The 15,719-nt window shown below is 36.3% G+C and overlaps 2 protein-coding genes and 2 pseudogenes across 4 annotated transcripts; all 4 read right to left on the bottom strand.

Annotated features, from left to right (window-relative positions):
• Positions 1–2,095: 2,095 nt before the first annotated feature.
• On the bottom strand, positions 2,096–3,389 carry LOC104703953 (F-box/kelch-repeat protein At4g23580 pseudogene; annotated as a pseudogene).
• A 617-nt stretch (positions 3,390–4,006) lies between these two features.
• On the bottom strand, positions 4,007–7,007 carry LOC104751672 (transcription factor MYB3R-3). Of its 2 annotated transcripts, none has more exons than XM_010473700.2 (8): positions 6,753–7,007; positions 6,231–6,406; positions 6,011–6,062; positions 5,859–5,916; positions 5,494–5,588; positions 5,307–5,410; positions 5,094–5,222; positions 4,007–5,007 (listed from the first exon to the last, which is right to left on the bottom strand). In XM_010473700.2, exons 1-8 carry the CDS (start codon positions 6,792–6,794, stop codon positions 4,134–4,136), a joined length of 1,530 nt encoding a protein of 509 aa, XP_010472002.2. In that variant the 5' UTR covers positions 6,795–7,007; the 3' UTR covers positions 4,007–4,133. The 2 variants fall into 2 exon arrangements, with proteins under 2 accessions (XP_010472002.2, XP_010472076.2); XM_010473774.2 differs by having other exon boundaries at positions 6,240–6,406; positions 6,753–7,001.
• A 753-nt stretch (positions 7,008–7,760) lies between these two features.
• On the bottom strand, positions 7,761–12,516 carry LOC104703944 (transcription factor IIIB 60 kDa subunit-like; annotated as a pseudogene). The gene is made up of 18 exons (XR_015575308.1): positions 12,127–12,516; positions 11,930–12,011; positions 11,318–11,393; positions 10,956–11,041; positions 10,796–10,875; positions 10,628–10,684; positions 10,374–10,486; positions 10,168–10,250; positions 9,977–10,063; positions 9,782–9,866; positions 9,386–9,519; positions 9,172–9,262; positions 9,007–9,049; positions 8,838–8,925; positions 8,630–8,710; positions 8,374–8,527; positions 8,235–8,335; positions 7,761–8,139 (listed from the first exon to the last, which is right to left on the bottom strand). The product of XR_015575308.1 is annotated as a transcription factor IIIB 60 kDa subunit-like (transcript).
• A 132-nt stretch (positions 12,517–12,648) lies between these two features.
• Positions 12,649–14,801, bottom strand: LOC104751594 (hsp70 nucleotide exchange factor fes1). The gene is made up of 6 exons (XM_010473604.3): positions 14,498–14,801; positions 14,027–14,169; positions 13,893–13,943; positions 13,576–13,797; positions 13,376–13,478; positions 12,649–13,265 (listed from the first exon to the last, which is right to left on the bottom strand). The coding sequence occupies exons 1-6, from the start codon at positions 14,581–14,583 to the stop codon at positions 12,773–12,775; spliced, it is 1,098 nt and encodes a 365-aa protein (XP_010471906.2). The 5' UTR covers positions 14,584–14,801; the 3' UTR covers positions 12,649–12,772.
• Positions 14,802–15,719: the final 918 nt, after the last annotated feature.

The following is a 15,719-nucleotide window of genomic DNA, read 5'->3' as shown; positions in this document are numbered from 1 at the left end:
ATATGCAAAGTAAAATTTTTTTTTGTAATGGGGATAAAGAACTTTTAAAAATGAAAAGCAAAGCACATTTACAAAAAATAATCTTAGAAATATATTGTAGTTGTAGATCAGAGGACTTAAAAGGAGAAATTTAAAGGACTTATAACTATAATATTATGAGTGAATGTTCAAAGCCAAAAGAGATTGTGTTTTAGGAGTCAAGCATTAGACTAATCTTCATCACTTAAGACTTCCAACTATAGTTTGAAAGTTAAAAAAATTGCATTACAAAAAATTGCAAAAATTTTAAATGATGACTATCAGAAAACATAATCCTTTGAAAGAGGCTAATAAATATTGACAAGACTCTGATACCAAAAAAAAAACATTGACATGGCTTTATAAACGATTTCTTTAAATAGTCTTAGAGAAATTAATATGTTAATCATCATACTGCAAGATTTTAAAAACTTCACAAGAAAAACTATTTTTAAATAAAATACCAAGGGAAATGATGGAAAAGACACACATATATAGTTACTGGTTGTTTTCTTCATTATTAGTCATATGAGCATTGGATCTTATATAATATACTAAACATTGTTTAAAGTTTGTAAGGAATTTCATTGACACATTATTCTGAGTAATCTCATTCACGGCAATAAATACATTTATAAAACATATTAATTAATTGTAATTAATTTGGTCATATGCATTATTGCAACATGAACAGTTTGAACAAAAGAAAACGTCCACCCATAATGTCATAAAGATAATTGATTGAGAGAAGTAAATGTAATCTAAAGAAACTGAACAAAGAAAATGTCCCAAATTAAAAAAAATGTATGTAGAAAATTTAGTTTTAGATTAGCAATAATGTGTCTTTTTATTTCATTAAAATTGTAAAAAATGACACATGTTAAAAAAAATAGAGGGGTGCCAAATGACAATTTCTCACAACTCTACTTTATTATAGTTTAATAAATAGTAAATATTGACATGTGAAACTGCTAAAAATAGTTAAGTAATAAAGTTCTGGTTATGATAAAAAAATAAATGAAAAAATTATAAATCGTAAAAACAAAATAGAATAAATATATTTTTGTAAAATAGATTACTTTTTCGTTAACAAAAGTAAACTATCGAGATTTTTGCTATGAAATAATATTAAATTGAAAAACTAAAAATAATTAAAGATTTGGTAGACGAAGAGTAAATAAATTTAAAGGAACGTTAGTGAGGAATTTACAAATCGTATAAATTAAATTAGATGAAATATATTCTTGTAAAACGTATTTTTTTTACCAAAGTAAACTATATAGATTCTTGCTATAAAATAATATTAAATAATAGAAACCAAAAATAAATTAAATAATTAAAGATTTGATAGAGGAAGATATATCTGAGTACTTCTATATAAGAAATAATGTGATTTTTAACCAATTAGATCATGAAGAATAAAGCAAGTGATAGAATTGATGATGATGTGAGAAATGAGGGACAACCAACCATAAGTAAAACATTAATACCTTCTCAGATTATGTAGTTTATGCTTCGAAATGATGCCAAGTTCGTAGAGGCAGAGAGGCGTGGACAAGAAAAAAATATATTTATCTTTTTTTAATTAGTCGTGTTGGCTAGGGAACATGCCTATTTTTTTGGTTTTTTTGGTGTCTTTGCTCCATAGTTTTGAATTAAAATTGAAATGAGTTTATGTCTTGTTGGCTAGGGAATTGAGATAGATCTATTTAAGTTTCTTTAACCCATAGTTTTGAATTAAATTGAAAATGAGGACATGTGTCAGCTATATAAGAAGCGAGATGTCATGTTATTAGAAGAAGTTGAGAAAAACCTTCTCATATTATATAAGTTTAAAATGAGGACATGTGTCAGATATATAAGAAGTCAGATGTCATGTTATTATTAGAAGAAGTTGAGAAAAATCTTCTCATATTATATAAGATATACTAACTTTTTTCCATTCAGTTTATTCGAAACAAGTACTTTGGAATGCTTTATTTTACCTTTTTAAATGTTCTTTTCAAGATCAAAACAAAGTGATATTTTATCCCTTACATCATGACTCAATGTTCATCAAATGGTAGTAGCAAGAACATGCACTAAACCATATGACTCAATGGACAGTACAATGTCAACCCACTCCAGCATTCCCCAAATCTCTCTCTTTTGGCGTTTTTCAATCACAATTTCCGCACACCAAATCCTTGTTTCTTTCCTAGCCACCACATACTATGACCACACAACTGCCATTTTCCCACCATAATTCACCAAGTTAAGATGAACAAAACGAGTTAACCTATGTAATTTTTCCAAACCTTTCAAAATTTTCCATAATCTTTCTTTCGAATCATACCACTCGATCGTTTTACCAGCAGAGCGGTAGAACACGTTTTCTATCACACAATGAGATGATGATCGAGCCCATCCACTATTTATCGCTAAGTCTGCGGTTCTCCATCTGCCTTTATGAAGCTTGTAAGTCACATCCTTGTCCTCAGACCTCACATAGATAGTTCCTTCATATTCGATGCTATTGTATTCAGAACCTCCAAATATCTCCTCGCTAGGGATCTGCAAAAACTCCCAAGTTTGGGCCATCGTATCAAAAACCTCCATCCAGTTCGTTAAATCCAGATTTTCGCAGCCTCCTGTTACATATATTTTTCCATCAAGGACGCAAGAAGATTGGAACACACGGGGCACACGTATAGGTGCTGCCTCACGCCATGTGTGAGAACGACAATCCATGACCGTGACGCTAGACGAAGCATTCTTATTCACTAACCCTCCAATAGCGTAGATGTTAGGACCAACCATTACAAGCATTCGACCACAATGCAGATGGAGAACTAGGAGATAAAATCGGGACCAAAAACTTTTTGGAGTTAGATGGTCCCCGACAGAGCGTGAACCAACGTAGTGGCTGAGAGCCGGTACATAGCCGTAAACACACATAAAGACAACTCTCCGTGCGGTTTAGAAGGGTTCGGGTCTGATAAAGTTCAGATGAAGCAAGGAGAGGGCGCAATCTCTTGGAGACTAAAGAAAGAGTTGGGTAATGCAATCTTGAGACGCGGGCTAAGCAGTTATATACCAAATCATTAGGAAGCATCAGAATTGTCATCCGTCGTCGTCTTCGTGGCTCTTCTTTATTCATGGCGGCTCTGTGGAAGGTGTTCTCAATAGAGAGATTCAATATTATTATGCACTTTGCTCTGTTTCTTTTATTCCCTTTTTTTTTTTTTGTATTTCCTTTTTGAATAACCAATAAAAAAACCGAACTCATGTGAGGAGTAGCAAATTATTCTTTGGATTAATCACAGCTTTTTCACATTAATCCAAAAATATATAACAAGAAAAGGAAAATAAAGAAACAGAGCAAAGTACCTGCCGGGTAAGACCTTGGCTATTTCAGCCTACTTGTTTCCATAGATTCGATGAGGTTTCATGAGAGCTACTTCTTCCTCTGAAGTCCAAGCATCCTTGTTAATATCAGGATTCAAATGGTTGTGCCACCTGCATGTAAATCAAAACACATTGAAGCTTCCAAAATAACTAATAAGAAAAAAAAAATGCTTGGCTTATATGAATTAATCACCTTTCTCGACATTGCTTCCCAATTCGACCTGGTAAAGACTGTGCAATAACAGACCATTTCGCAAAACAAGAAATTATTAAGCCTTCGTACTTACTTAAAAAGATAGGCAAACACATTAGTTAATTTTTCTGCCACCGGTGCAGGCATTGAACTTCAGTTCTATCCTGGAAAAACTCCGCTGCAAAAATAAATACACCAATCCAAACAATTAAGAACAGTACTAAATGGTTCACAGCATCATACGTCGTCGTCGTCTTTGGCTCTTCTCCATTCATGGCGGCTGTTGAAGGTATTACTCACATTAATAAAGTACATATATATGTACTTGGCTCTGTTTCTTTTATATTCCCCCTTTTTTTTTTTTGTATTTCCTTTTTGAATAACAAATAAAAACCGAACTCATTTGAGGAGTTGCAAATTATTCTTTGGATTAATCACAGCTTTAAACATTATCCCAAAAATATATAAAATTTTTATAAAAAAACCAAAGCGTGTAATAAGTCTGTTTAGCCTAGCCTAGGGGGTTGAGAGAGTCTCAATCAATCAACATATCTTGCTCAGCTGATTTGGTTTCAACATCACCCTTCTCTTCCTCTGCAGATATAAACTCAAGCTGTCTTGATTTGAAAACTGCTGTCCTTTTCGATCTTATCCGGTACGGAGGAGATAAATTGTAAGCATTTGATCCATTGTTTTGAATCTCTTCACTGTCAGGGCTCTCTGAACTATCTTTACCATTGTTCACCTTTTGATCAACCTCTTTAGCTTCATCTGTTTTCGCGGCAGTGTTGTCATCCGGAACAACAACCCTGGGTCGTCTTTTCCTGAAAATGGAAGGTGTGTTTGGGTATGTTCTGGCAGCTTCTCTCAGGAAAGATTCAGGACTTCTTGGAGTTGAACCGTTACTGTACTTATTTCTACACGGCGGTGGAGTGAAGAAGCTAACTGGTGATGCGATTGGACTGCAACCACAATCATGCCCATACATACGCTGCGTATCCACTTCTGATGCCACGTAATACTCTGTTTGAGGCTTGTAGTAGAGACGATAACCATTCTTTGCAACTCCACCATTCTCTGGCAATGGCTCTGGGTTAAGAAACTGAGGAGAACAAGCATACTCATTAACACCATTCATTCTTGAAGCAGCTCCTATTTCTTCAAGCGGAACAGAAGATTTTAATTGGCCATTTCCACCTTCATCAGGGTTCTTTACATCTGTAGTTCGTGATGGGATTTGAGTTACTGAATCAGAACACCTTTTCTGAGCAGATGATGAACGTTTAGTTACACTATCAGGAGCACCGTTCTTTGGTGTTGGTGGTGGTGGTAACCTACCAGTGACTAAGTAGAAATCTGACTTCTTTTTCAACGAACTATTCCAATGGTTCTTTATTGCATTATCAGTCCTGCATCATCAAATTTCTAGTAAGCTTTTTATTATAACCAGAAGCTAGGCTTTCTAAAGTCTTTTACTCGATTGAAAAATATATACCTGCCGGGTAAGACCTTGGCTATTTCAGCCCACTTGTTTCCATAGATTCGATGAGCATTTATGAGAGCTACTTCTTCCTCTGAGGTCCAAGCATCCTTGTTAATATCAGGATTCAAATGGTTGTGCCACCTGCATACAAATCATATGAACACATTAAAGCTTCCAAAATAACTATAAGAAAAAAAAAATGCTTGGCTCATATGAATTAATCACCTTTCTCGACATTGCTTCCCAATTCGACCTGGTAAAGACTGTGCAATAACAGACCATTTCGCAGGCCCGTATCTCTCAACGAGTTCAACGATTTTCTCATCCTCCTGCAAAACAAGAAAATGTTAAGCCTTCGTACTTCACTTAAAAAGATAGCCAAACAATTAGTTGATTCAGAAACAGAATGAACCTCTTGTGTCCAAGGTCCCTTAACAAGATCCGGATTTAGAACTTTCTGCCACCGGTGCAGGCATTGCACTTCAGTTCTATCATTGAAAAACTCCGCTGCAAAAATAAATAAACCAATCCAAACAATAAGAACAAATACTAAATGCTTCACAGAACCAGCTGCTTTGAGAAAGGCTGGAAATAAACATAAATGTCTCAGATGATCAAGTTAATCTACAAGGGTAATTCATAAAACTAGATAGAAAATAGTTTGAACAGTAAACAAGTAGGCATCTAGAAATATCTACAACTTCAGACAAGACTCCAACCAAAAATCTCTGTAATGTTGTAACGAGAACTAGAATCAAACAGACATAAGACATTTACCAATCTTCTTCCAGCTCTTCCCTTTAAAAGTGCCAACTGCCTGTCTCAATGTCTCATCCTGCATTATGAAGTAAGACAAACTCTCATCTTGATTTTCGAACTAGCGACCCACAATTAATATAGGTCAAAGCAATCACTAGTCAAATACTAACCTCTTCAGGAGTCCACCCGCCTTTCGCTCGCCTTATAGGGCCGCTCGTCCTCCTGCATAGCAAAATTTATCAACATCAATCTCCTATAGAAGAAAGTAAGCATTACAAACACCAGTTTAACAAAGGAGTTAATGTATTTTAAATTGGCAAACGAGTGCTGTAGAGATACTTCAAAAAGCCATTTCGACTCAAGATATACAGAAAAAGAAGAAGAACTAACCCGAGGTACCTATGAGCTGGTGATGCTGTGGCAGGACTTGCAACAGTAGGAGGAGACTTGTGGGAACTACCTGCACTGCCTTCAGATACAGAAGAGCACGAAGCAGGTGTTGACTGCTTATTTTCTACACACTTATCCTCAATTTTCACTTCACCTGTTTCTTCCTGAAGATCCATCTGTAAAAAAAATCAAGAATTTGATAAGAATTATCAGAGAAAACCCTAGAATAATAACAAACCCATCATCGTAATTCGTAAAACACAAAGCAAACAGAACCCACATCTCACAAATCAGTAATTCAGCAAACCACCAACCATAACACAAAAAAAAAAATCTAGGGTTTATTATAACAATTCCAATCACATAAATCAATTAAAGAAAAAGCCCTATATTCAAGAAAGTGGGGATTCGTTTAAGAATCAGAGCCAAACAACCATAAACTCAATTTCACTACAATCTGATCAGAAGAACAAAACCCTTAAATAAAAAAAAAGTCAGATTCGTTATACACAAAAAACTAACCTCATCTGGACAAGTAGCCGCTGGATTCAAACTGCAGCTCATCGAGATATACAGATATACGAATTCGCCACCAGAAGAGGAAGAAGGTGAGAAAGGAACGTTAAAAAAACCAAAACTTTATTCGAAAAATACTTTGCCCGTTGAACCAGAGAGAAAGAGAGAGAGAGAGAGAGAGAGAGAGAGAGAGAGAGAGAGAGAGAGAAGACTTGATCGAAACAAAGAAAAAATAAAAATATTACATAAAAAAATAAAAAGGGGTTAAATTAGCTCTGGCTATTATAACGAATACTTCTTCAGCTGACGTCACACCGTTACTTGCCGTTCTTTTTACCTTATGTAACCTATTCTCTCTGTACCGGCTCCGGTTTATTTCAATTAACTAGACATTATTTTGATCATATCATTACCAACGGACTAGTCAACCAAACCAAACCGAGCTAAATTGTAATAACGCCGTCATACGTAATTTATTTGGAAAGTGGAAAAGTTGGAAAAGGCTAAAAGGTATTAACGGACGTTAACGGTAGAGAGTTAACCTCAGAAACGGAAGTTTGAACTTCAAACGGCACTCGTAGCTTATCCGTTGACCCCATTTAACACATACGTATGCGATGCAGTTAACTCTGGAACGTCGGATTCAGTTTGAGATGACTCAATGGGGCTGAAAAATAACCCAAAGGCCCAAAAGAACAAAGCAAAATTTATGTTGTCTGGACCGACACAATATATTTAATTTTAAAAATATATATACTTTTCTGGTAGGTTTTTTTGGCAAATTTCATAAAAATCGACAACTCTTCTACATACATTTACTAAAGCTCTTAAAATAGGTGAGATAAAGATTACTTAGATAAATACTGTTATCTGTTAGTGATTGTTAATTGTTATCTAATAAAAATAACCAAAACAAGGATAATAAAATTAATAAACTTAAATCCATTTTGATTTAGTTAATTTTTTTTTTTTTTTTTGCCTCCATTTACCATTTAGTTTATGAATCTACATATATTATTCAAAAATCTTGATTACTTACTGATAGATAATACAAAATCAAAGATCCTACAATAAAAATCATAACTTATGTTGGGGTTCTCCTATATTCACGCAAAATCAACTAGTCCGGCAATCAAGAACACCGAAAACTTAGGCTCAAAATAGATCAATACAATCCAAAATCATAACCATCCGCTTCTTCCTCCTCTTCTTCTTCATAAAATTTCTCACCCTTTGGATGATTTGTATTCATGTCGTATGATTCTACATAGCCTTCTTCATCCTCTTCATCTTCATCTTCATTTTCACCAATCTCAGGCTCATTGCTCTTCTCTTCCTTCTTCTTCTCCATGCCTGTCTCAGTTTTCGACCTCTTGGAAGGATTCTCACCTGCCTGAAAAAAAAAGAAAAGAAGGTAAGTTGTATAGTGCGCTAAAATACACCTGAGAAAATTGATGAGAGTTACCCAAGACAAAATTTAAAACTTACCGATGTATCAAAGAGTTCTTGCAAGACGTCGTCGTTGATTACAGCTGTAAGTCTCTGTAAGAGTCAAGACTGAAAAATCAGGCAAGAGGAAGACACACAAACTCCAAAAAGTTTTATTCAAAGCTGAATAATACATCACCTTTTTAAAGTTTAAACCGAGTCAACTTTCTACTTTGTGTCTTAGAAGCTATAGTAGCTTCGTAAAACTTTCTTGCATGTTCTGGGCAGTTAGAGTGGCTCGCTTTTAAAGCTTCACTAGCAGCCTTCAGAGCTGCTTCCTTGGCCGCTTGCTCCTACAAAACAATATAATTCTGTTTCTTATGAGTGGTTGATCTCATATTTGATACAACCAAATCCAAGAGAAGATAGATGATATATCTAGGCTCTGAAATCACCTCAATATAATCTTTGTTCATTGCTTCCCATACGATCTTCTTATAATGCTTTTCATCCTCGTTGTTAATATAGCAATCCACCTGGTCAACACTAAAATATTATGACCGACAGATCAAATATAACAAGTGAAACTGTATGTTCCATATTCAAGGTTGGACATTTGACGTAGCATTTACTACAACACAAGAAAGCAAAACAAGTACCAACCTCTTTATCATCGATGTCAGAAAAGTTGCCTGATTCATCCGACGTACCAGGATAATCTTCAGCCCAATCTTTATTTTTTTTCACTTTTCTCTGGGATACAGCACAAAACGATTCTCAAATGCTCAAATAGTAGCAGAGAACTCTTTAATCTGATAGACAACAATTGCACTCACCAGAACACTGTTTTTCGCTTTTGTTCACACTACAATACTCTGGTCCTCTCTCTGACTGCGTAAAGTTCGACAGAAGAAAGAGCTTTAGTATAAGATCCTACCAAAGCGAAATTGAACAAGCTCCCACACAGGTGCTTTATCAAATAAAGGAGCACCGAAACTTACATATAGTTTGTCCATTCTCTCTTTCTCTGCGCGCTGGAAAGCAGGAGGATCCGACCCACCAACAAGTCCACCAGAAACATTTAAGAACTGTCTAAAAATTTGGAAAAGAAACATGTGATTGTTAACTTTCGGAGCCATTTGTCAAGGATTAGCAACTATGTAAACAGAGGACATGAAAGCAGAAAAGCAGGCATTAAACAGGATACCTACATCTTTGTAACAGTCCTCACATAGTCCATAACCAAAAGGTTTACAATCCTGATGCATACAGAGCACATCCTCTTTGTTTGACGTTGGTTTCATGGTAAACAATCTTTTCTGCATCTCCCTTTCTCTTTCCCTTTCTCTTTCTGTGAGGTCATCACCCTAGCCACATATGTACAAACGTTATAAAAATGAACATAATTCTTCAACTGATATGAGGCAGAAACAAATTGAGCCCGTGTTGCATTATTGCATATGACAAAAATCAATAGCAGCGGAGTATGCAATATTGTTACTACTATGACGGCAGAACCAGGTACAAATACTTAACCCAACATCAATCATGTGTGATGATATGGCCAGTAGCAAATAATTCTACAGCTAGATACGCTTAGCCTTAACTCACATTTAAATTTCCAGACTCCGTATTGCCAAACTCAATCAATCGTTTGGTTAGAGTTGCTTCACATATATGGACAATGTTTACCTGAAATATTGAGAAAACAAACCAACAGCAATAAATTAGTGAAATAGAAGGCTAAAACCTCTTTCCGCTCATCTAAAACATTATTTCTTGATAAGCCAACCATATCTTACAATATCTGACTTAGAGCACTTGATACCATGAGAAAGAGCAGCAGTGTAAAGTGCTGCTCCACATATTCCACTAGGTTTCCGGCCGGTCTGCAAGTCAATAGGTAGCTAATATTAATACAAGACACAATATATAACTAACTTTAAGACAAACAGTACATAGGAAATTATCACCTAACATAACAAAGTCACACCTGCATCCAATCTCTCTTCATACTCGCTATAATGGCTGTAGCTGTTCTTACAACAGCTTTATGCTGTGTTCCTTTCAATAAGCCTGCAAATATATGATGGAACGAGTAGGTTGGGTAAGTATTCAATATTACTGTTTCATTCTTGGCTGATGTTCTGCATCAACCAAATACAGAAAAGAATGGTAGCCAAAGGATGACACACTTACTGTTCGAGAATCGAGGAATGAAAATTGAAGGATCAACAAGCTTTTCATAATTTTGACCGTCCGCAATGTACAGCAATTCACAAAGTTGCAAGTACACAGAACCTAACTCATAACTGCACAAGATTTGATGAGACCAAAACAGTAAAATCAGCATTACATTGCTTGGACACGGAAAATCGCTGCAGTAGAGGTAACATGTAATTAGGCTACAAAAGAAAGTTGAACAGTATGTAAATAAAAACAACTTATCGTACACGCTAACTCGAAGGTAACTTGAGAAATCAATGAGAAGAGACGCAATGTTCATTGCCCTACAAATCAAGAAAGTTTTTGGTTAACATATAGCAAAGAAAACATCACTATTCAGCATGGTATTCTAACGAGGAAAATAAATCAGGAGACCACAAGACCATGACAATAACCTGCAAGTCAAGTACATACAGGAAGCCTGTACTAGTTCAGTACTACGGCCCTTGGTGAAATTTTGCTCAACTGCCATTTTCAGAAGATAAAGTGAGTTAAAAAGGGGGTGGAAGTCCTTACAAATTACTATTCAGAAGATAAGTAAACCAAACATACTCTAAAGAATCGAGCAGCCATGTCAATCACATCATCTCTCTCATCACCAATTCCCAAGGCATCCCTCAAATTCCTAAACTCATCTCTAGCTGCCAGAAAAAAACGAAGGTCTGTCAGATCAAACTGTACTGATCAAAGATTGCATTAACAATGCAATGTTTTTGAAACAGTCACACGGCCTCAAATTTGGCAGGAAATATAAAGATGGGAAATACATAACAGTGAGTACACCTAAGCAAATATAGAACAGAAAAGTTTGAAATACAATAAAAGGGGAAATGCATTGCTAGTTCAAACACAAGCAAAAGTTGTAGACTAGAAGTGTCAGTTGCACTATTCAGGCGAACAATGAAAAAAAGGCATACCTATTCTTAATCTCCTTTCACGTGAGGCTGACACCCCACTCTGAACACTCCTTACAATGTTACCTGACGCTTGGCTCTGCAGGTACAAAAAATAATGTGTAAGCTTGAACCAAATCTTTTCAAAGAGTCCAAAGGCAGTATAATTCTCAAGTAACTCTCCGGATGCTAACTAAAGAGAATTGTTGTAGCCCATTAAGTTGGTTACTTTGTGCTTCTTTTTGTTTTCACTCTGGTAGTTTTGACCTTATAAATTATATGCTCATAACAGAGTTCCGGTCTGAACGAAAAAAATTATATCAGTGGAGGCAAGGATCGAACTTACCGCCAAGAGTGTATTAGATATACTCACTGGACTATAAACCAAAACAACCAAAAGAAAAGTTCATAACGTCCCATACAACCCCTACCGAACATCTACGCAAAGATTTAACAATAATTCCAAGATTCTCCAACAAAAATTAGTTTATCCCTCTAAGCTTTACAACCTATTAATCATCTGCAAACCATATGAGAGACACCAAGAACATTCCTAAGTAACATTGAAACATTTATAGTTCTACAGCAGAGGAGCCTGTAAAGTGGTAAAGGAAACAAAAGCGGTGCTGCTTATACCTGCCCAGCAGCATTCTTAACGAATGTAACTTCAGTAGAAAAATTGAAATTCTCCAAAATCCTCCCGCATAAGTTACAAGCCCTGCAAAATTAAAACATATGAAATTCATAATTCGAAGCTTGGAAACCAAAAATCCAAACAGAAACTGAGCTCCTAATAAGATAGAACAGCAGTGAAGAATAATCAAAACACTTACAATGCACCATCGTAGGGGCGAGTTCCGGGAACATTCTTCCCACAATGGTTACACCACACCATAACTCCGTAACTACAAAATCTCCCAACTTAGCTACTAATATCGATCCAGAACTCAAGGAGTCGAGGCTTGAACCGATTCGAAACAACAGCTTCCAGTAAAATTGCTCAATAATGAGGAAGATCAGATTTTTGGGGGAATAAACAGGACCGTGCGAGGAAGTGGAAAGAATTAGGGTTCAATGGTATATAGGTTCACCATAATTACATATATATATACATGTAATTATACCGGTTCTAGTCGCGACGACGGCGACGGCGGAGAAGGCGAAGCTGAGAGACGTGTTGAGCTCAGATATGTGACAGTTAAGTTCGTGTGCTCTTTTTTTGTAAGGGATAACTGCAATATAATTTGATTTTGTACTTCGGTTCAGCTCAATTTCAAAAAATTATCAACTTAAACCGGTCACTTGGATCTGGTCCGTGTCGGTTATTGTTAAACAGTAAAGAACACGCAGTGACATTTTTGAATAATGACAACGGTATCTATCAGAAGTACAAACCAAATATTTTCTGAAAATTTAGAAAGTTACATAAAAACAAGGGGAAAAGTGTATATAAACTTTAAAGCTTCAAGTTGTTGTCACCTATGGTCCAAGTAATTTAAGAGGTTCCTCTTTCTTCTCGGTGGCATTACGATTTGCTGCAGAAGCTCTCAGAGGAGGCTCAAAGATCTTGCTTGCGACATCAGGAGGCAATGCGTCTTCACCGGGGAGAACAAGAAGCCCTTTCTCTCTCAGAGAAGAAGGTTCATTGTAGCAAATGCTCCACAGTGAATCCACGAGCTGTCTCTCTTCTTTAACTGTTTCGAGATCCTCTTGTGACATCAAGCTGATTCCTTTGATACGTTCTTCTAGTACCTGCCGCAGTTTCTCATCGCTTTTGTCTACGCTGCTACCTCCGCTTCCATCGTTTTTCTCTCTTGCAAGCTCAAGCAGTCCGCGGAGAGCTGCTTCCCTCGTCTCAGAGTCATCACTAGACGCGAGATGCATCATCACTCGGGGAAATCCAAGTCCAGTGGCAATACTGCGGTCTGAATCATCTTCTTGCAGTAGGTATTGCAACAAGTTTAAGGCTTTCCTGGAGAATTTGGAATAAAGTAAAGAAATAATAAGCAACAATTCAAGAATCTTCAAAGGTTTTGAAATCTACATAGACCGTAAAGGAGTAAGAGTATTTGGGTGGATTACCTTTGAAATCTCACACTATCAGACGCCAAGGCTTCTCTTAGACCAGCATAGCCATTGGCAAGCTTGAAAGCAGTGACTCCGGGTTTGTTATGGCGAATCAAAGCTAAATGAAAAGGTATACCTTTAGTATATCATAAACCAAATCAAAAAAGGTTTTGCTAATCTCAATTTGTACTGTAAAATAGTACAAGCTGGCTTACCTGATATCGCGCCAAGAGCTTGGGTTCGAGCATGAATATCTGTGTCTGAAGTGAAGTTTGAAAGCAATGACTCCAAACCATTCGCTTCCATAACTAATTCCTGACTTCTAGGATTGTTCTGAACTATTGTAGTAACGACATCAGCAGCTTTTGCCCGAATATTAGCATGAGAGTTTTTAAGGAACCCGAGAAGAGGAACCAAGCCTCCAATAGAATGAAGATCTACACAGTAGAAGATTAGCAATTATCAAACTGTGCCAACCACAACAGAAAAAAAAAAAAAAAAAAAAGCATGTTCCAAGTAAGAGATGGTTTACCATTAGCCATATCAATCGATTCAACGTGCTCCTGCAACTCATCCAGCAAATCTACCATAATAAAAGAAAAACTCAATTAGTAACCCCCAAAAGACAAAGACCTAAACAATGTGTTATGGCCAAATGAATCTCACCTTGGATATCTTCAGGTGTAACTCCATTATCCACCAAAACTTGTTCAGGTGTTTGCATAACTAGTGTAATCTCCTTCATGCGCTTGACTACATCTACAGTCTGCGACTGCATAGCTTCCATAAACCATTTTCGATCCTCCTCACTGTCTCATCAAACAAATCAATCAACATTAAAAACCAATCACAACATATATCTATGACTATGAGTATTGCTGACATGACCAAATCGTGAATCCACTAGAGCTCAACAGAGTTCAATGGACATGTAGAATAGTGAAAACGAGAAAAGAGATAGCCTTTCCACCTACATAGCTACAGAATTCAATAATTTTACCCAACCAACCAAACCCAGATTCGAATACAGTCATAATAAGATTCACTGATTTCTCTAACTACCACTACCAGCATCCCAATCTAATCTCGGACAAACAAGGAAACAGAACCTAAGAAACTAGAAAACGAAGTCCGTACCTCAACTGGCGAGTGGGTCGAGTACCGTCGGCGTGAGAGAGACTCCATTTAAGTAACCCGTCCCAATTGGGTCCGTCTTTCGCCATTGAAATATGTTTTCACCGTAAAAAGAACTTAGAACAGAAGAAAGAATTACAAACTTTTTGTTGTTCGTCTCTTTGTAATTTATAAGGAAAAGAGCAAGAGTCGGCTAATCGCTGGGTTTTGGTTTTATAAAAGACCTGAGATCATTCGCGAAGCTACTACAACATTCTACAAAATCTTAAACCTCGTCGACCTCTTTGAAGAGAAAAAAGGCAAAAGCAGAAAAGCGAAGACGATGACGCGTCCTCCACTTTATTGGGCCTTTATTTTAGAATTCGGCCCAACTAATTCATCATTCTTGGGCTTTAATAGACTCGCTATTAAACCGTCCAAACCAAGTTTTCTGAATTTTCCTTTTTTTTATATATACAAAATTATTATTATTTATATATATATAGATATTTTTCTTTTTTGACAGCAAACAAAATTATTAAATTACAAGAGACTGTTTCTGCATGGTTGCTTCGGCTACAGCCGGGTGATCGAGTTCTCTCTAGGCAGACAAAAAACGAATTTTATGTGTTGATGTTGTTGTTATTTTTGAAGATTTAACTTAATAATGGCGGGTAAATATCATAGGAAATATAACTGCCATTGATTAGCCCCTGGCTTCGCCTTCGTCAACCAATTAAGCATTCAGACAAATGGTGATCGCCGTTGCAGTCTCTGTTTTGTTGCCGTGTTTTGTAGTTTGTTTGAGTATTTGGCGACAGGTACGGTGTGTATATGAGTGCACGGTTGCCTTGTTTTGTCTGGAGTATTGGGTAGTGAACTAAACTAGAATTTAGCCCAACTGTTGAACTGGTGGTGATTACTATAACCGCAATTTGACTATAGGAGTCATAAGAATCGAAAATTCGTTTTTTGGGGAAAACAAAAACTGATTCAATCACTGGGAGTGGGATAATCAGATTTCAAAGAGAACAAGTCAGTCAGGGCTACCAAATCAAGACAAACTACAAGTTTCGGATCACAAGATAGACATAAACGTCAACTACGTTAAAAAAATATAGAAATTTTCTTTTCTTAATTTGTTATGTTAAAACAGAATATGACATGGCATAATCTTATTATGCTATTGGTTAAGGTAAGAAGAGGTGGATATTCTTGTTCTTGACAAAATCCATCTCACACATTT

Source organism: Camelina sativa, chromosome 1, assembly GCF_030686135.1.
Source record: "Camelina sativa cultivar CO46 ecotype springtype chromosome 1, ASM3068613v1".
NCBI lineage: Eukaryota > Viridiplantae > Streptophyta > Magnoliopsida > Brassicales > Brassicaceae > Camelina > Camelina sativa.
Note: the sequence above shows the minus strand (reverse complement) of the source record. Positions and strands in the feature narration are given on the sequence as shown.

Bases quoted from the DNA above. Each gene is read 5' to 3' on its own strand.
- LOC104751672 (XM_010473700.2), bottom strand. From the start codon at position 6,794: ATGAGCTGCAGTTTGAATCCAGCGGCTACTTGTCCAGATGAG. The intron at 5,589-5,858 runs GTAAATGTCTTA...TTATTTTTGCAG, and splicing joins GAAGAGCTGGAAGAAGATTG to CGGAGTTTTTCAATGATAGA. The intron at 5,411-5,493 runs GTTCATTCTGTT...CTTGTTTTGCAG, and splicing joins AGGGACCTTGGACACAAGAG to GAGGATGAGAAAATCGTTGA.
- LOC104751594 (XM_010473604.3), bottom strand. From the start codon at position 14,583: ATGGCGAAAGACGGACCCAATTGGGACGGGTTACTTAAATGGAGTCTC. The intron at 13,944-14,026 runs GTGAGATTCATT...TTATTATGGTAG, and splicing joins TACACCTGAAGATATCCAAG to ATTTGCTGGATGAGTTGCAG. The intron at 13,479-13,575 runs GTAAGCCAGCTT...CTTTTCATTTAG, and splicing joins AGCTCTTGGCGCGATATCAG to CTTTGATTCGCCATAACAAA.